Below are 20,995 nucleotides of genomic sequence, written 5' to 3'. Positions count from 1 at the left end.
TACTGCCAGGAGCAACAAATATTATTAAAGCCACAGAATGAGTGAATGGGAAATTTTTCATAGATTTGGAACTGAGAAGAGACATAGAAGATGGAGCGTGCTATCTAATAATGACAACAGATCAAAATAGGAAGAGATGGGGGGGAGTGCAATTAATTCCTCTTACACAAGGATTCCAGAGGCCATTTGGCATGTGCAAAATACAGTCTTAAAACTAATAAAAGACTCATGACTCTTTAATGGCTAACAAATTAATTTGGCATAGGTTTTCCTACCCCATGAAAGCATATGTCACAAATACAGTTGTTAGTCTTTGAAATAGCACAGGGTTCTTTGCTATATTTACTGCAAGGAACTTGAATATTTATTTTAGAGTTTTCTACATAAAGGAAGAGTAACCATAGAATAAACAGAAAGTTGTTTCTCAGCTTACAAAACCCACCATAGGTCAACAGGGTCTTTTCTTTAATACTGAAATAAATAAATAAATTGAAAAGGTTTTAATGCTTTCCAAAGCATACACTCCAAACTTCCCAATGTATGTTGCTTGCAGAGTGGAGCTAACAGCAGTGCTGCAGAAAAATCTTCATTATTACCAGTAGAAAAAGCCTTTGATGAAATGTGGCTGGCTACTGTTATTCCTCCTTGCTTCTACTGTATGCTTTCGGATGTGAACATTTTTCAAATGTTGAGAAAGGAAGTAGCCAATTAACAGGAAATTAACAGGAAATACAAGGATCTGTTGTCTTGCTGTAATGTGATTCAACCCTGGCACAAAGGGGACACGTGTGGACCAGAGTTTCTCCCTATTTGTGAAAACAGTATCACATCAATGATGGTTTCAGTTCTTAGTCTCAAAGTACAGATGGCGCAGCAGCTGTCATGATCCTAGTCAACTTCTCAAATAAGCAGGCTTGGCATGTTCAGCAAAAGTGTTTCATTGAAAAGAAACAAACTAAGCTTGGGGTATTTCTTGTTAGGACTAAATTGCAGTACCTATATAGGTCGATATATTCCCCATCAGATCTGCCTTCATGATATATCACACCATCCCACTTCAAAAGGGAACCTCCCCACTTTCCTAGGCACATTGTTACACCCAGGTGTGATCCCCAACCACCAGACTCCATGGTTCCCAGGACAGGGCTCTGTAGATAGCGCTGAAGCTTCCTTTCCTCCCAACACCCAGCTATCAACATAAGCACGTAGCCTACACAGAGATCAAACTGAAACGAAAACTAATACCATCCTCCCCATACATTCCCAAGATCATCACATGATTCTTGCATCCCCTCTCCTGCTGAGAACATAAGAACACAAAAAATGCACGTAGTAAAAATCATGGTAGGATTCTGGTGCTAACCCAGATCCTGACAGCAGCCTTTCTTGAAGGGAAGCCACCTGGAGAAAAGGCTCTATATGAGAACAAAATGCAGGATATAAATTTAGTCAACATAGATCTCCCTGATAGTCTGCCTTTTGCTTGATTTTTTAAATACTGTTTTAGACCCTTTTTATTTAGACAGGATAATAAAAATGCAAATGAGTAACTGCCATAGAGGTGTATGAAAATTGGGCTAATGGTTTTGAGCATATGTCATGTGTGACCTGGTAATACTGACATTCAGGTGATGAGAAGAAGGAAAGCATTTTGGAATGCAACAGATTGACTATTGCTTGTTCTGCTACTGAAAAATACGTACTTCTTGGGGTATAAAAAACAGTGGAATCAGGAATAGTATCTAAAAAGACTGTCAAAATGAGAAGAGTTGCTTTTCTACCCGCTTTTTACTATCTGAAGGAGTCTCAAAGTGACTTACAATCAGCGACCCTTCCTTTCCCTCAACAGACACCCTGTAAGATAGATGGGACCGAAAGTGTTCTGAGAGAACTCTGACTGGCGCAAGATCACCCAGCTGGGTGCATGTAGAGGAGGACTGGGGAATCTAACCCAGTTCTCCAGATTAGAGGCCGCCACTCTTAACCACTGCACCATGCTGGCTCTCCCTAAGAAGAAAGATTAAAACATTGGGTGTTTCTGCACAAGGACCGATGTTACCAATTGGTCCCACAAAGCGGAAATGCTATTTTTAAAAGTGCAATCCCAGCGTTACGCATACCTGCTTTTTTAGTGGAATCCAGTAGCGTTTCATTAGTTTCCCACAGGTTTCCGGTCTCGCAAAAATCTCTAGACAGGAAGCAATTTTTTTTATGCTTTGTCCCGCCCCTGGCAACCTGGCCGTCAATCAAACGAACAGCCAATGGGCGGTTGTTATCATGCTCCGGGAAAGCCCCTTTCCCTTTAAGAAAAGTAAAAAAAAAAAAAAAAAACACGTTGCAACGAATATGCGTTAATTCATTGCAATGGAGACCCATCTAGCTGGCAGCTGGCGTATGAGCTCGTGATTCATCGTTACCATCGTTACCAAGAAAAATTCCCCCCCCTGCACGGGCGCGATTTTCAGCCGAAAATAAAGGGAACTTGCAAACGGGGCTGTGTTGTGCTTGGGGACTTAGGGGAGTTTTAAAGCACTTCTGTGGAGGGACTGCAGCCGGAGAAGCCTCGCAGGGTGAATGAAGGCTCGCTGGTTTGTTGCTTTCTGCTCGCTCCGAGAAAAAAAAATGGCGATCGCTTCGCCAGAAGTTCGGAGGAGAGAGCCTCAGGAAGGGACTTTGTTGGAACCTCAACAATGGGAATGCACAGGTCTTTTTCGCTAGTGTTGCAGATTGTTTGCAACAGTGTAGCGCATTTCGGAGGGTGAATCCACTTTTCCCCGATTTCCCTTTAAGCGCTACAACGAATCGCTTTTTGCGGGACTGTTTCAGGAGTATGGCAGATTGTGTGCGATGTCTTGTGGAACTGCAAATTAGTAGCGTTTACAATTTGCAAGCCTTCTGCTACATTAAACTTGTGCGGAAAGGTCCATTGTTTTAGGTTAGAAAGAAGACTGTGGATGGTCTCCTCTGAACCATCAGTGTAAGGACTTAATGGCTGCTGATCTTCCCAGCTTTCCTTCTAGCGTCCATTTCTGATTCTGGGAAAGTTTTTTTCCTGGGGGAAAGGCTGCATTGGAAAGGAAGTGAGATTGCTTCCTCCTCCCGCCTTTGGTGTGAGCACAGCTCTATTGATGGACAAAGATGAGGGGAATGATTTTGGCCCCTTTCCACTGTTGCCTTCTGGGTAGTACTTACTCCATGTGGATCCTGAGATTCTGGGAATTAAGTTAGTGTTCACTGCACTAAGAACATCAGAAGAGTTCTGCTAGATCACCACAGTCGTTCAGTTAGTCCAGAATCCTGTGACCTCAGCACATAAGGACAACTAATAGCCTGCACATTTCCTGCTTCTCCCCCTGCAAACTGCATTCAGATTTTACATATGAATTTGAATGCTATGTTAAGCTCCCATGGCAAATAGATGTTTCCCATGAATTTGCTTAATTTCCTTTTAAACACATGTAAATCTGTGATAATCACTACCCCTTATGGCAGTGAATTATACTTACAGTCCATTGCTCTTTAAAATCAATTAAAGGCCCCTGCACAATGTATAGAAAGATGGTTGGGCTGAAGTTTTAAACTCTCCATGCCTTTATGAAACAGCACAACAGCCCTTTAGTCTCATTAGCAAAATTACACACATCAGAGATATGTAAGATCCCACTGAGATATTTCTTTTATCATATAACTCTCTCTTGGCTTTCCTAAAATCTCCTCAGATATTTTGTATGAGCACAAATGTTCACATTTGTTTTCAGCTTTCATTTAGACAAAATTTGGATGCCAGCTCTAATATGTACACTTGATGTGCTGTGTAGAGAAACCCAAATCTCATCCAGAAATAGAGTCTGGGACAAAAACTAATCAATAAACTCTGCTTAGGCATTGCCACAGAAGACTAGCAGCTCTTATACCTGAAATGTTTCTGATCTCTTATTTACTGCTGCCCCTGCACAGGTCCATGTAGTACTAAACTGAAGACAATTTGTCTTGTATCAGATTTCTAATGCAAAATTTTAATTAAAAGAGCTGAAGTGAAAATTACCTCCTTTTTCCTGGCAATTCCTAATGAGTGCGTTTGTACCCTCTTTCACTTTGTAGGATCAGAAAAACAGCTCATCCAAAAGAGCAATTTGCATCTTTCTTACTTAACAAACACTTAAACGGCTTCTTTGAAAAAATACAAACATGGGGCGGTAGTAATTCAGAATGAATATCTGTAAAGTCCCTAATTTTTAAAAACCTCCATCACCATCAGCAAGCTGAAGGTTACCTTCCCTTTACCTCTTCCCCATTGATGCCCCTTATGCCTCGAGCTCCCTTTCATAATACCTACACCTCTAGTTGGATTGTATTGCTTATTGGATGCCGTAAACTATATAAATGCATTGCTTTTTATTTTGTAACCCAGAGCAAGAAAGAAGAGGTCTATAAATATAGTAAATAAATTAATGAATAACAACTATAATGATACAATATCCATAAACCCTTCGTGGACACCACCCCATATTGGAGAGTATGAAACAGATGGAATACTCTTTACCATCCTCTCTAGCTGTTGGTTTAAGTATTGATAAAGAGCATTCTGCTGATATGGCAAAATCTTAATGGGGCAGGGATGGGGATTGCAATTTATGTAGAATTTATTACAACAAAAGGATTACATTTGGTTTGGTGCAACTTTTATGGCTGGTTTTAGTGGGAATGATTGTCTGAAAAGCCCAACATTAGAGTGGTATGCATATTATCCTTTCTTCATAGAGAGGGACATGAACCAGTTCATGAGCTAAAATTCAACACACACTTGAGCTCGTTTGGAGGCCCCGAACTAATGTTCAGAGAAGGCGCCTTCTTCAAAAATTTTCAGGACTTTTGTCCTGTCCAGTTTGACTATTTAGGCCATTTAAACCTAGCAGACTAGCAGGGCAGGTCCACTTGTTAGCTATTTGGTATAAATGGCTGCAAGCCATTTAACCTGTTTGTTTCACTCCCCGAAACGTAAAATGGATAGGTGAAATAGCTCACAGCCATTTCAGTCTAACAGCGGACAGGCACACCACCTGCCCTACTGTTAGGCTGAAATGGCTGTGAAGCATTTCACCGGGCAGCTTCACTTCCCCTCACTTGGAAGTGGGAGGGAGAAAAATCAACCTGTGAAATAGCTGCCAAACATTTAACCCTAACAAGGGTGGGTGTGCCTATCTTCTGTTAAATGCTGTAAGACATTTAACCCATCTGTTTCCCACCCACACACTTTTAAATGGTTCACAGCCATTTCAGCCTTCTTGTTTGGAAGTGGGGAAGGAGCAAAACCAACCCATGAAATTGCTGCCAGCCATTTAAATCTAATGGCTGTAGTGGACCCATCAGGCTTTGGGACCACTAGTCTCCACCCATCAGCTGTTAGGTTTAAATGGCTGCCAGTCTTTTAACCTTTCTTGGGTGATCCTCCAGTTTGGGAAAATTCTGGATCAATTCAGAGTTCTCCACAAACCCTGAACAGAACAAAATTGGAATTTTTAGGTTCCTGCCCATCTCTACAGTAGGCAACCTGGAACTCTTGCATGCCTGTATAAATCTATAAGTGTGTTAAGAAACTGTGCTGTTTTTAATGCCCTTACTAGTTTACGTCTGGTATTCCCCTTGAAGTACAAAGGTATGTGAGAATAAAATCTCTCTCTCTTTTTAAATTCATTTCCCATTTGTCAGCTTTTGAATTATTCTCTTACTGCCAACTTCCCCTACTTATCTAAATAGAGAAATTAACAAAGCTGTTTGTGTGCCTGCCTGGCATTGAGAAGAATATCAAGTAGATTTAGCATCAGCAGGGGAAACATAAAGTCATATTATTTTGTGTTCTTGCTAGAGCTATCTTAATATAGATGCTTCTTTGACATGTGGGTGGATATTAATTTGTTTGCTCAGCCTATTTGTTTTTTTTAAATTAACATTTATAAAATGAAGGTTATTTCTGACTGCATTACCAACATTTAATTTGATGACTTTATAGTAAACTGGTTATCCTAACCTTGCTGGGTCTTCTTGGGGGCAGAGTCATATAGCTACTAAAACAGTACTGGCTGTTGCTGTTTCTAGTTGGCCATCTTGAACAGCACTCTAGAAGAGGGACTGGTGTCTAAGACTGCAGTCCTCAGGACTGTTTTCCAGGACTAGTTTTAGGACTGTTCCTTAAAACAATAATAGATCTGAGGGACTTTTCCCTCTCAGTTCATTACGGTTCTTCCCCACCCCCGTGCTCTGGTGCAGTATGAAGGTCTGGTAAGGGTACTGGTGCAGGTGAAAGACAGAGAGCAGAGAAACTGCAGGAGAGGGAGTGAATAAGAACAGCACCAGTGAAGTACGTCTGGTGATTCAGCAGAGATCTGAGCCATACATAGAGCTTACCTGTGGTTAGGCTTCATATTGCAGGGATGTCACCTCAATCCTTTCCATGCCGATGCCCGCTGTCCAAGATGGCACACGAGGGGGAAACAACACAGGTGATCCACCTGACCAAATATCACTGCGGCCATCTGAAGTGAGAATGAGAGCCAGCATGGCGTAGCGGAAAGAGTGTCTGCCTAGGATCTGGGAGATTTGAGTTGAACTCCCCATTCTGCCATAGATACTTGCTGGGAACTTTGGTTCACTCTCAGCTTCAACTACCTTCTTGGGTTGTTGTCAGGATTAAACAGAGGAGAGAAGAATGGAAACCACCTCAGGTCCCTTTTGAGGAGAAAGGTATGGTGTAAAAGAAGTAAAATAAAATACATGGTTCGTTGACAGCAATGATCCACTCTGGTAGTGGATTAATATGACCTAAGAGTCTCGGCTTAGAGATAGGAGGGGATTGAGTAAATCAATGCCTCTATGAGAGGTGGATTGGTGGAAGAGTCAGTCTGAAAAGACTTTGCACAGAATGATCGTTTCTGCACCGGAGGCTTCGCACCGAGCTGCAGGCTGGAGTTTGAGCTGATGCAGGTTGCCCTGTCTCTTCTTGCTAACGCACGGGGGGGGGGGGGGGGGGGCTTTGGCCCGGTTCACCTTGTCTGCCCTGGATTTGTGCTCCCGCACAGGAGCTGGGACAGCAGAGTTCCCAGTGCGGAAACAGTCAATGCGGAGCTGTTACTGCTGCTTAACATTTGAGTCACTTTTCTATTAATTAAATATTCGAAGCATTTTAAAACAGCAAAAAAAAAGGTAAAAAGAACAGTTTGCTTTAACAGTAACAGGCACGGATGGCTTTGTGCCCAATGCCTCAGAGTTCTTTAGAATACATTAGTGTTGATTATATCAGAACCTCAAACGAATTCTTCCATTATGTCCATTCAAATGCAAACCAGAATGCACCTAGTGACTTATTTGCTATTTTAAAATATGAATAGAACAGTATTACAAAGGTCTTAGCCCCATATGCACATTCCACCATCTGCCCCCACCACACGCCCCCTACCTTGCTCTGTGCAAACTTATTAGCAGTGTACTGGGGCTTGGAAAGTTGGCCCAGAGCCAGTGAACTCCCCCATTCTGCTTTGCCTCATTTGGGAAGTGTACAAGGCTTCTCACTGGCAGTCTTCAAGCAAAGGTTGGATACACACCTTTCTTGGATGCTTTAGGATGCTTAGGGCTGATCCTGCATTGAGCAGGGGGTTGGACTAGATGGCCTGTATGGCCCCTTCCAACTCTATCATTCTATGATTCTATGATTCTAGCTGAGGACTGTGTTCAGGGAAGCTGGCAGGAGCCCAGTTGCTTTCTGAGAACCTTCTGATAGTTGTATGCTCCACCTGGAACATCATGACTGGCCGGCTGGTGGTCAGAAGATTTTTATTGGAATGCACATTTACAAAGTTTCTTCCCACAGCCCTGGCATGGACTGTGAGTGCCTGTAAGAGGTAGAATTCATAAACAGCTAGTTCCCCAAGTCAAGAACACCAGTTTTGCAATGTGACATTACATTGTTTGATGAGATGTATTGAATGTTCTCCTCTTCCAAGCAGTCTTAAAATCCACTTTGAACCATAATGCAGGCAACTGAGATATTGTAGGCATTTGATCAGAAACGATGGAATACAAAGGATTTAACTTCCAGTGATGACCCAGGTTTGTGATTTGCTAATCTTTGGTGTGATATTTCTTTTTTACAGATTGTGTTCCGTAAGATCAGTGATGTCAAACGGGAAGAAGAAGAACGGATGAAAAGGAAGAACGAGGCACCTTTAGTTCTGCCACCTGACCACCCTGTCCGTCGGCTTTTTCAAAGATTTAGACAGCAGAAGGAAGCCCGGTTAGCAGCAGAAAGAGGCAGAGACGATCTAGATGTGGAAAAAGGCAATGTTTTGGGAGATCATCCTTCACGTACCATTGTAAAAGCTAGCATTGTAACCGTCAGGGAGAGTCCTGCAACACCCATTGCTTATCAGTCTGCTTCTACATCTGGTGTGTCTGACCAAGCCAAACTTCAAGCCCCTCCCTCAGACTATGCAGGTACCAAAGTGGCAGGGGATCTTCCAAAGTGCAAAGGCTGGACCAAATTCAAAGATGCCTGTGGAAAGGGAGAAGACTGGAACAAAGTCTCCAAAGCTGAATCCATGGAAACTTTGCCGGAGAGAACAAGGGCAGCGGGAGAAGCCACTCTGAAGAAGACCGACTCCTGCGACAGTGGCATCACGAAAAGTGACCTGCGCTTGGACAATGTTGGGGAGACGCGGAGCCCTCAGGATCGAAGTCCTGTCCTAGCAGAGGTCAAACACACTTTCTACCCCATTCCTGAACAGACTCTTCAGGCTACTATGCTGGAAGTGAAGCATGAGCTGAAAGAGGACATCAAAGCTTTAAACACAAAAATGACCAATATAGAAAAACAGCTTGCTGAGATACTAAGGATATTAGCCTCTAGAAGAAGCTCGCAATCACCACAGGAGTTGTATGAAATATCAAGACCCCAGTCTCCGGAATCAGAAAAGGACATCTTTGGAGCAAGCTGAGTTTCTTTAAAACAAGAGTAAAACGAATGCCCCTCACAAACACAAACATCACTTAACATTTTTTTAAATTAAAAAAATGAAAACATTTAGTCTTTTCTTGATGACAACCACTGAGGGGCCACCTGTTAAGCATGTCCCCTCTGTCTCTAAACAGTACAGTAACAGGAATTGCAACCTCACGTCAAGATGGCAGCTGATTCTGAAGTCTTTTTGACAGCAAGGGTACAGTTTATAATGTTTTTCCTACTCCTTCGTTAGAGCATCCCTTCCCACTCAAATTGATTGCTTGTTTTTTTAAAAAACAACAACAACACAGTCCTAGAAAAATGGCACTCATGCATTAAGCATATCTGTAGAAATGCTTTTTTTTGAGAGACTGCAGCAAATGAATGTATCTCCCTGCATGTAAGGCAGCATCTGACATGAGGGCTCCACAGACCAGGCTATGCAAATAAAGACCTGAATTGTGAAAGTTCCCCCCTCCTTTTTTTTAATGGGTGGAACAACTGCATGGATTGGGCCCTTGCATGAACAGCCCTGCATAGAGATCCCTTATGCCTGATCTTGCCTTATATGTTGGGGTCAGTGTGTCCACTCGAAAAGGAGGATACATGGCTCAGGTAACGCTCTGGTCCGTACTAGTAAGTTCTTCATAGATTTTGGATTTTACTCTGCTGTGTCTTTACATGTGCAACATGGTCTGGCAAACTGTCCCACTTTCCTGCCTTACTAGCCTTTATACATCATGTAGAATGTAATCGTTTCTTATCACACTGTGGGTATGATGAGATGGTCAGGGAAGGGTGGCTAGAGCTTATGGAGGTTTCATATCAAAGTATTCACTATTTAATTTCACATTTATGGAGGGTGTTAACTACTAATGCTGGGAGGGGGGGATCAGTCTTGGTGATAATATCTGATTGTAATTAAATGCAAAGCTATTGGGTAGAGCAGCTCAATTCCCCAAAATATTAGAATTTCTAGGAACAGGTCTTCCATATTCCCCTATTACTGTCAAGAAAACCCTCAACTAGATAGTAATATTTTTTTGTGTTTGTACCTTTAAAAAAATGCTTGCTTCACCTTTGAGTTTCTTTGAATGATATAAATACCAAAGGATGTGATACATTGACATTAAGGATGCATTATGGCACACAAACCATTCCGGTGTCATTTTTTCATTGTAATGGCCCCGAATACCTCATGATGATGTATTCTGGCATTATTCAATCCCTCTTCTATATTGTAAAATGTGTCACAACTGTATTTAGAACACCCCATAGGATCCTTTCATCTTATTGTTGTTGCTAGTGTCCTCTGATTCTCCTAAGATGTTCCTTATGTAACTTGGAGCTCAGCTTGATTTTTTTTCCCACCAGCTAAATTTTGAATACATAAAAATAGTAAATTGGTTGGGTTACTTGTGCAAGGGATGGATAACTGAGCTTCACCATTTGCACAGAACCACCACAGTCCTTTGCATCACATCTGTGAATCAAAACATGCAGTGTGCATTACAGACAGCGATCAACACTGCAGTAAGAACAGAGTCAGCACCTACTTGGAGCCCCTCCTCTTCCCACACCCTCCAGGCCCATCATTGGTCATTTTGGGAGGGAGGGGTGGGTCATCATGGCCATATAATGTCATGTCACCTCATAAATGCATAACAAATTTGAAAAAAAATATATTAAAAATTAACTAGCTTCCACCCATTTGTGAAACCCTTCCAGGGCCATCAAGAAACCCCAGAGTGTGTACATTAAGAGGGGCAACCTCTAATCTGGCAAGCCAGGTTTGATTCCTTGCTCTTCCATAAGCAACCAACTGGGAGACCTTGGGCTAATCAGAGTCCTGTCAGAGCTCTCTCAGCCCCACTTACCTCACTGGTTGTCTGTTTTGGGGAGAGGAAGGGAAGGTGATTGTAAGCTGCTTTGAGACTCCTTCAAGTAGTGAAAAGCAGGGTATAAAACCAACTTTTCTTCTTCATCATATTATGCCAAGCCACTTTGCGGTAAAAACTGTAAACTACTATTGAGGCTTTCAGGGCCAATTGTACAACAGTGTGCACATATTCTAATGTTTTCATTAGAGCACAGTTTGCAAACCGAGTTCAAGTCCTGTTTTCATTTCTATATTAAGCTGTGAAGTCCAGCTTCTCTTTACCATGATTAGCATTGGTGCAAACATAATTCTAAATCCTGATTAATGCACACTGAGAAATGTGAGGAATTATCATTGGAGAAGATGAGGCAGAGGGAGTCAGTGGTGTTCACAGACCTGGCTTCTAATTTGCAAACTGTGGTGTATGCTTACCAGGCAGTTCAACACTAGATCTTAGACTGGGAAATTATTCCATGTCATCCTGTTTGGAGAAAAAATGCCACAAAGTGTTGGATCCAAATTAATATCCTGAATACATTTGGCTGCTTCTACTTGGAGGCAGGGGCAGAGTTGTCCACCATTTACATGTTGACAGTATAGACCAGTAGTTCCCTAACTTTTTTGAGCTGCCGCCTCCTTGGCTCCCAGTCCATATCCCTAGTGCCCCCTCTTATACATCCGATCGCACACATCTTTCCTGGTGTTAGGTCTACTGAAAATTTAAAATACACTATATTGCCAACACTTCTTTTTTGGTTGTACAGCAGCCATATTTTAATCATGGAAAAAACAGTCATCTGTAAAACCACTTTGGGCCCTCATTGGGGAGTAAGACAGATGAGGGGGGGGGGGGAGAAGCAAGCAATGGAAAATTTCACAGCCTGAAGCAAATAGGAAAAGGCTTTTCCAGCCTCCCAAAGATGGAGACTTTGGAGGGAAAGTTTCTAACGGTAGGTTAAGAAAATCCTGGAGATCTGGGATGGAGCCTGGGAAGGATAGATTCTGAGGAGGAAGGTGCTCAGCAGGAATATGATTCCATCCAGCCCATTTCCTGAAACTGTTGTTTTCTTCAGGAAGTGCAGCAGGGTTGGTTGTGGTCAGCACTGGGATGGGAGACAGCCAAGAAAGTCCAGGGTCACTACTGCCCAATGGCAAGCCACTAAGCCACATCTCTCACAAGGAAAACACAGTTGCAGCAGGAAGAATCAGACTACTGTCCCCCTGCTGTCCCCAAATTCCTCACCACCCTCCTAATGCCCCGAAATTTCTCACTGTCCCCCTGGATCCTTCTTCCCAGGGGGGTGTACCACCCACTTTGGGAACTCTAGTGTAGATTACACTTTCCAAAAGACATGGACTGGATCTCAAGGATGATGCACTTAATGTCAAATGCCGTGGATGCTTCCTCCCGCCCCTGTCTAAAATAAGCATCCTGTCAATCCCATGGAAGTGTCACAAACATCCTCTGGGTAAAGTAAGGAGTTACTTCTGGGGAATGACTGTGCAAAGTCCTGCTGGAGCTCTCTGACTCCTGCCCAGTGATCTTTGCATAAGGCTTTGATTGCCATTAAGCCACAGGGAGGCAGCGAGAGCCCTGTCTGAGTCTGCTCTCACCTTCATAATTATCAGGAACAAAAATAGAAAGCGCTTCCAATAATATACAGCACATAAAGCCCAGCAGTTTGTAACTCTGCTGCAGTCCTGGGAAGGAGCTTTGAAAACTCTGCACTCCATAAAATTAATCTGTCGTACCAAGAAATCGCTTTGCACAGAGAGCAGGGCCATTTAGCTTTAGTTATTTTGCCTGGAATTTATTGTTTGTGTGAATGCATCTATTTCAGGGCTACTGCATATCTAGGGCAACTGGATACGTAAACTGATCTGATCCTCATGATTTCAAAAGGCTGAAACAGAAGTAACTTTGCATTTTATCACACTATTAGGTAGATTAAAAAAACAATAACAACAATATTCAACTAAGTACAAGAGGCTTCCAATTAATTGGGCATCAATTTTTTTTAAATTATTATTTCTAATATGAACTTCTAAGTGATGGATGGCTTGATCTTAGAACAAGATATTCTTCTATCATCCACAGAGCTTGATGCAACACATTTTGAACCCCTCCCAAAAAACTTATTTATTTGTAATTCCATGCAGCCTTAATCAATGAACTAATCAGTTAATCGACTAAGATATATGAATAATTGACTAAGATATATTCAGTTGGGTATAACACCTAACAAATTAACCTGAAGTCAGGAAATGGCCATAATTAAGGGAGTTAATTGTGGCACAGAGTGGTAAGGCAGCAGTCATGCAGTCTGAAAGCTCTGCCCACGAGGCTGGGAGTTTGATCCCAGCAGCCGGCTCAAGGTTGACTCAGCCTTCCATCCTTCCGAGGTCGGTAAAATGAGTACCCAGCTTGCTGGGGGGTAAACGGTAATGACTGGGGAAGGCACTGGCAAACAACCCTGTACTGAGTCTGCCATGAAAACGCTAGAGGGCGTCACCCCAAGGGTCAGACATGGCCCGGTGCTTGCACTGGGGATACCTTTACCTTTACCTTTTATCTGATGAACCAGAGCACCATTTTATTTGCACGACTAGCTAAAAAGTCTGTTCTATCGCAAAATACAATGGGCACTAGGGCCAGGGATTTTGGGGGACATTGCTGCAATAGAGCCGGCTGACATTTCTTCCACATGGAAGAAGTTGGAGGAGATGCAGCCAGGGGCAAGAAACGCCACCTGATTGGTCGTTCATTGGATGGACAGCCAATCAGGTATGTGATGAGTGCGACTCCTCCCACCACCCCTTAACGGTTTTATTTACGGTACAGATGCTTGACTTCATGCATCACAAAATATAAGGGACTGAAACTACAAATCCCACAATTCACTGATGCTTAAAATGCACCAATAAAATGAACACACTTGGACATTATAGTCGATTTTTTAAAATACAATTTCCAAATAGAATTCTGTAACATTTAAAGTTATATACATATTTGTACCCCACGTTACTCCTTGAAGGGACTTGAAACAATTATAACAACCACTACCACCACAAACTGCACATAAACAAATAAACAGCAGCAGAGCAGCAAGTCCTGTCTTGGGCTGCTATTGGGCTCATATATAGCTGCAAGACACAGACCTTGCCGATGCCAGGATACAAGGGACAGTCCTTCAATGATTGATCTCCTTTCTTCAGGGTTGTTGACACAGGGTAGCAATCAGAGAGAACCAGACATATCACTGACAACTCCAATGTGGGGTGCCACAAGGAGTAGTTCTCTCCCCAATTGTATTCAATATCTTTATGTGCCCTTTCACCCAGCTGATATGGAGGTTCAGCCTGGGATGTCATCAATATGCCAATGACACCCAGATCCTCCTCCTGATGGATGGCCACCCTGATTCACCCCCAGACTCATTAGCCAGATGTCTGGAAGCAGCGATGGGTTGGCTTAAGCACAGTCATCTGAAATTCAATCTGTCAAAGACGGAGGTCCTGTGGTTCAGTAGGAAGGCTCCAGGTGAGGAAGTGCAACTGCCCAATCTGGACAGAGTTCAACTAATAGTAGCTGACTTAGCTAAGAACTTGGGTGTGATCTTCGATATATCCCTCTCTGTAGACAGGTCACCAGAATAGCATGGCTAGCATTCTTGCACCTATGCCAAGCTAAGTTACTAGGACCCTACCTGGCCCCAGAACATCTAGCCACAGTGATCCAGGCAATGGTCACCTCTAGGCTGGATTTCTGCAACTCACTCTATGTGGGCCTGCCCTGATCCCTGATCCAGAAACTACAACTGGTGCAGAATGCAGCAGTCAGGGTTCTCACAGGAACACCATGTGGCCCATACTCTAACAGCTGCACTGTTGAATACCAGATCAGGCTTAAGGTTCCCAGAAGAAGAACCTTAGATCTGGGCCCTGCCAGAGTTAAAACAATTCCACAGGGTCTGCAAAATTGAGCTCTTCCACCAAGCTTTTGGTCAAGACCAATGAACCAACACGATCAAACAGAGCCCTCAGAATCACCTCCCACCAAAAACTGTATCCTGCAGATGAAGAGCTGAACCATGGTACAGTCAAAAATAACACGGTTGTTGAGTATAGTCACAATGTTCTAATGTTAAATGTTCTACTGTTAAAAGTTATACCATTAGTAATGTTATACATTCACAATCATGATGTCTTCCTTGTATTGTATCACAATCTTCATTGTAAAGCATCCTAAGCCGCAAGGTAGGGCAGTATCTTTAACCGCTCCTATTAAATAAAAGGGTAAGGCCACCTGGGGAGGAGTTAGGGTGGGCCCCGTCCAGGATAAAAACTCAGAGGGCCCAATCAGGAGCCGCGAAGTGGCTCCTGATTGGGCCCTCCGAGTGTCCATCCAGGGCCAAGCAGCCAATGGGGAGGCGCACAAAGTGCCTTCCTATTGGCCCCTCACCAGGACAGACCAAAATTCCATTCACCCAGCCCAGTCTGGCTGCCAGTCTGCTCCTGACCACCGCAGGGAGAGGAGGTCAGTAGGGCTGCCAAGGGGGATGAGAACAGAGGCTGCGCCAGCCCCTTTCGCCCCAAGGCTGTCCTAACTGTAATATCCAACTGCAAATTGCCTCAGAATCCTGGCAGGAGGCTGGAGAGTGCTTCCCTCCCCCCCCCCCCTTCAGGCCTCCAGAGAGCCAGTTTGGTGTAGTGGTTAGGAGTGCAGACTTCTAATCTGGCATGCCAGGTTCGATTCTGCGCTCCCCCACATGCAACCAGCTGGGTGACCTTGGGCTCGCCACGGCACTGATAAAACTGTTCTGACCGAGCAGTGATATCAGGGCTCTCTCAGCCTCACCCACCCCACAGGGTGTCTGTTGTGGGGAGAGGAATGGGAAGGCGACTGTAAGCCGCTTTGAGCCTCCTTCGGGTAGGGAAAAGCGGCATATAAGAACCAACTCTTCTTCTTCTTCTTCTTCTCCTCCTGCGAAGGAGCCTCTGACAGGCCCTGACTGTGGGAAGGAGGCCTTTCCAAGAGCAATGCAGGGGAGCCTGAGGGCCTTCCTTTTGAGGGGGGGGGACTTTCCCCTTCTGCCAAACAGTTGCCTAATAGGGAGGCCACAGAAAAGCCCCTTCTCACTTAAAATACTGCTCTGCCTGGAGGTTAGACACAGCCAAGCCATGTGTCTTTCTTCTTTGCAACTCTCTGCAGATTTGAGGCCACTGCACAGCATTATTCTGCAGAGGAAACTGTTTCTTTTGTCTCCTGTTTCATCTGCACAACAACCCTGTGCAGTAGGCCTCAAGTCTTTCAATTCAACAACAACCTGTGTGGGAAGCCTTAAATGTTTCTTCTCTACCACAACCCTGTCCAAAGTAGCCCTTTCTGCCTGGGGAGCTGATCTTTATACTCTGTAGGTGAGCTGTAATTCCAGGAGATCTCCAGGCCACACCTATAGGTAGGCTACCTCTGGGTTGGAAATATTCCTGGAGGTTTGGAGGTGGGACTTAAAAATCATACAATGCCTCAGAGTCCAGCCTTCAAATGAGCCATTTTTTCCTGCAGTTGATAGGGAGTGGTGCAGGAGTGTCCCTCCTGGCCTATGGGTTATAGCCAGCCCTTACCAGCAACTGTTTGTATTCTGGGGCACAGACAGGCAGACCAGCATCAGTCCTGTGAGTCTGGAAAGTGCAGGAAGATCTAAATAAATATTTACAGCCTGAAACTGTAAATAGAGAACAAGTAAATGTCTGGAGACACATAGTAACTGAATGACTTATTGGCCTGGCACATAACCTTGGCCTGGCAAATAATAATAAAAAAAACAGTATAAAAAACCTTACTAAGGTCAAGACTGCTGTGCACAGAGAGTCTTCCTCTTAGGGTTGCCAGCTTTCCTGTGAGGCTCACTAGCCCACCTCCCTCATGGGGAGTCTGCTATGGGGAGAGAAAGGGAAGACGATTGGAAAATGCTTTGAGACACCTGAGGCCTGCTGGGTCACTGCGGCCCATTCCCAGTTCTCTCTGATCTCTCACAACCCCACATACCTCACAGGTTGACTATTGTGGAGAGATGAATGGAAACGGTGTTTGTAAACCGCTTTGAGACTCCTTTGGGTAGTAAGCAATAGGGTACAAAAATCCATTCTACTAAGGAGCAACCATGAAAGAAGCATGTGGGCACATAACATTTTACCAATAGTGAAAACATGGGAGACAGAAGGAACAGGGTGAACACTTGTGTACTGTGACTACCCCATGTGTATTAGGGCAGAGGGGCATTTCGGTGAATGTGGCCTAATTCACACAAGAAGGGAAATGACACAGAACTGGGAGGAATTGGTTGCCATGTAATCTTCCCCTAAGAAGAGTCTCCAGTCTGATTTTCCCTTCACATATCTCAGGACATGGCTCTGAAAAGCTCATCTGTAACCACTATGCCACAATTCCCAAAGGTCAGTCCTCTCTCATACTCAATGAACATTTCACACCACAGGTTCTTGACACCCATATCTCCACACCCATGCCCTCATTTGCCACCACACCACCACAACCTCCCACACAACACACACATTCAACCCCATGCCCTTACAGACTGGACAACTCCTCCCCTTCCTCTTCCCACTGCCAAGCTCTAGCGCCCGTTGGATTCTTGGATACAACGGGCTTTGCCCCTAGTATAAATATAATAAAATAAAAGCCTTATAGCTATTTGAACAGGAAGGGGGAGGGAGAAAATTTCAGCAAGGTAGTGCAGATTCCTCTGGAATACAGGATCAAAGTTTTATTCCCAATGAGAGTTCACATCAGTTCAGAAAAACATAAGTTACATATAAAGTCTGCCAACAGCTATTAATAATTACCATCAGAAAATGTCAATTATATTTGATTTACCATATTAAAATATAAATACAGGAATTAAGTGATTTCCCCATTTTGATAGAACACCTCTTCTTCAGTCACTGCACTTTAAATAAAATCACCAACCATAGTTACCCCCCCCAAAAAACGACCAATAAACCTTAAGCCAAAGAAACGCAGCTGCAAATGATACTCCAGGCAATAGTAACCATTTCTCTAGATTAATAAGTTAATATATATTGGCAGATTTTACATACAAATCATGGCTATGTGAATTGATGTGAGACTTTGATGCTATATTAAGTATTATTGGACTATATTGAGAAATGGTACTCAAAAGATAGACATTTATTTAGATGTGTGTGTGCTCACACACAAGTGTATTAATTGCAGTGGTGTAATCTATGGATTGTTGGACTAGTTTATGGCAATCACCCATCTAAATGCAACAACACAAATATGGAACTCTGTAGTGGTGATGAGCAGATGTTTTCCATCCCTCTGCATTATTGTTTCAGCAGTTCAGTATGATTGGCATCACTTTCTACCTGATTTCCAGTATGACCTGGAGAATTTGTGGAACTGAGATGAAAATTGTGTGTGTGTGTGTGGGGGGGAGAGTCAGCGGAAATCACAGCAAAATTCCTTTTTATGTAGTGATTTAATTAAATGGCACATATGCAGTAGTGTGCATCAGTGATCTGTTTACTGCCGTGGTGGGAAACAGAAACAGGAAAAAAAAAGAAAGAATGGGAGATTACTGATGCATCAGAGGCATTCAAGTGCAAGTGATACAAATGCCCCAAATGTGGACAGAATAACGTATAGGGAGGTGCTTTGTAAGCACTCCTGTTTTGTATGCTAGAATGGAGTGAAGTTGCCCCATATGATTTTCAGAGTAATATGAGCTCCTAAGTGTCAAAACTCCCCTTGTCATATATGTGCTGGAAAGGGGACCACTGAGTCCTTATTTTCCAGTCAGAAGGTGGGGGGGGGGGGTGTTGCAAAGAAGGAACTGAGGGTGCAGAGTGTCAGACTATTGAGTTATATTTAGATTTTTAAAAAAAAGTTTTTTCAAATAATTAAACTTTTTATATACCTAATTTAAAATCCCAAAGATCCCAAGAGAGCCTTTAGTCTCAAACGAGGTAATTATTTTAGTCATCAGTATTTCTGACTGTATGTAGCATACATCCTTTTCTGCCTAAAAGGCCAAGGATCCTTTGGTAAATTAAAAATGTATCTGGAGACATGTACTCCCACCCAAGTCACTCCAAATATTCTAAAACACATAAAAATGACCTTAAAAGAGAGGAGCTATATTCAAAAATTCTAAAATATTGGCATAGAAAACGTAAACAGCGGCTAGATATCTGGTTATTAGGGGTGGGCAGAGGATTGGCGAAACCTTGGTCAATGGCAGGTTATCTTGACTTGAGCTGATTTGCTTAGAATGTGGTTTATGAACCTTCCTGCCGCCTGACTTCAAGGCTCCCATCACTAGGTAGAAGCCTAGTGTGCTGTTGTGCTAGTGTACAAATGTTGGTGTTATTTGTGGACAAAGACTCTCAAAGAGGGTTGTGCCTGCTTTGTACATCTGTCATTAAGCTGGAAATCTTAGCTTGATGGTGGATTCATGTTTATAATCGGGGCAAACACTGTAGCATTTGTACTGGCTCCACAACTTGAACCGCAGCATCAATGCTGCATCAACAAACAGTGTTTATTGTGGCCTGTGTTCTTTCATATTGGGACTGCCTGAATAGGATATTTGCCAAGGTGCTGGTATGCCATGGCACATGGCTAGCTTGCTGGTCTGAATAAACCAGAATAAAAGGGGAGATCTAGTTTCCAGTTCTGACCAGGCAATACTGATTATGAGAAATATGTTTTTGCATAAATGTGAAGCTTCAATTATGTCAGGCAGCACCAAGTGCTAAATTGGAACAAAGTTTTCTGCTCAATCCCGCATGGCTTAAATATATCCTTTATGAGACAACACCAGGATTAACTCATTGTTCTAGATGACAGGTTTGGACACCATTTTTGTCAGCCAGACTATATGTTAAGTGGGAGATCCATGATACTTTGCTTTTGAAAAGAGCCATAGGAAACCTGGAGCTGTAGTGCTGAGGGAGGTCACTTTTCATTTTCACCCCTTCAGCTGCTGGTAACCAAAAACCTGGAGAAAAAAACATGTCCTGTCCCTTTAACAGAGGCTTATTCTGTGATAAGGGACAGTTGAAGGTGTTTGTGGCACAGAGGTGCTGGTAAATAATGTCTCATTAAGCCAGAGGAACTTTTGGGAGGTATTCAGTTTTTTTCCTGTTCTTTTGTCTACAGTCTAATGCTGATTGTATCATTTAAATAATCCCAAGCCATCTACTCAGGGAACCAGAAAACGCCTCATAAATAGGTAAAGGTACCAGTTTAGGCCATCCTAAATGATACCTAGTTTTATTTTAACAGAATCTTCTAATGTAGAGATACAACACAAAATGTGCAGGCAGTATTTTGCCCAGTCATCTAGTGAGAAACACGTCTGCTCCTGTCTTTCATTTTCCTACCCAGTGAGGGAATCATGGCTGTGACGGAGGTGCTTACTTCACCTCAACCTTTGCTGTTGTTTGAGAAGGAGACATGAGCAAATGGTTAGGGAAGAGGAGGTGTTTCTTTGATACTCCCTCAGCTTCTTCAGGGAGTTGCCAAGGAGTAGAATCAAAACAAGTGAGATCATGCAACAATGCATAATTTGTATATCTAGAATCAGATTTGCATAACATGCAAAAATTGACTGCTCAAGGAACCCTGAAGAATGGAATGGCTATGGGCATTAAAAAAGCTGTCTGTATAGGAAGCTATCAGTAATACAGGGATAGAACAAAAGCTAGAGGAAATCTCAGTAAAGCGCTTTAGGTCTAAATGCACCCTTTGATATAAGTTCTATAAAAAATTCTGCTCTTTTCATGGACAAGCCATTTGTAAATACTTAATAGCACTGGGCTCATTGTGGCAATCTGACAACTTTTGGAATCAGTGGAAAGACACTCAGCAATTGATATTTACTGTGAACTGGTAAATTAGCTTTTGAGCTGATCAGGGAGGTTTTCAAAATAAATTCAAACTCTGTTTAAAATTGCAAGTTTTAAAACTCAAGTTACAGAAGCAATGTATATTCTTCTCAAACTTGCACAATTTAACCCTCCTGTTCTTCAGATACATATATTTCAAACCTGAGATTACATGTGCAATATTAAAAACA

General features: G+C 42.9%; 1 protein-coding gene across 2 annotated transcripts in view; it reads left to right on the top strand.

The window, feature by feature from the left end:
• Positions 1-20,995, top strand: part of KCNH1 (potassium voltage-gated channel subfamily H member 1) — a 316,249-nt gene that overhangs the window by 291,568 nt on the left and 3,686 nt on the right. Inside the window, exon 11 of one of the 2 annotated variants that reach the window (XR_013231140.1) lies at positions 8,148-9,209. Coding sequence is in view for 1 of the 2 variants with exons in the window: in XM_077338430.1 (XP_077194545.1) it covers positions 8,148-8,987 (840 nt within the window). In the remaining variant the exon portion in view is untranslated. Of the gene's footprint in view, positions 1-8,147; positions 15,282-20,995 lie in introns of those variants that run through there. The other variant, XM_077338430.1, reaches the window with a different exon arrangement.

The sequence above is a fragment of the Paroedura picta genome, chromosome 1 (genome assembly GCF_049243985.1).
Source record: "Paroedura picta isolate Pp20150507F chromosome 1, Ppicta_v3.0, whole genome shotgun sequence".
Classification (NCBI taxonomy): Eukaryota; Metazoa; Chordata; class Lepidosauria; order Squamata; family Gekkonidae; genus Paroedura; species Paroedura picta.
This window is presented reverse-complemented; position numbering and strand designations above follow the sequence as displayed.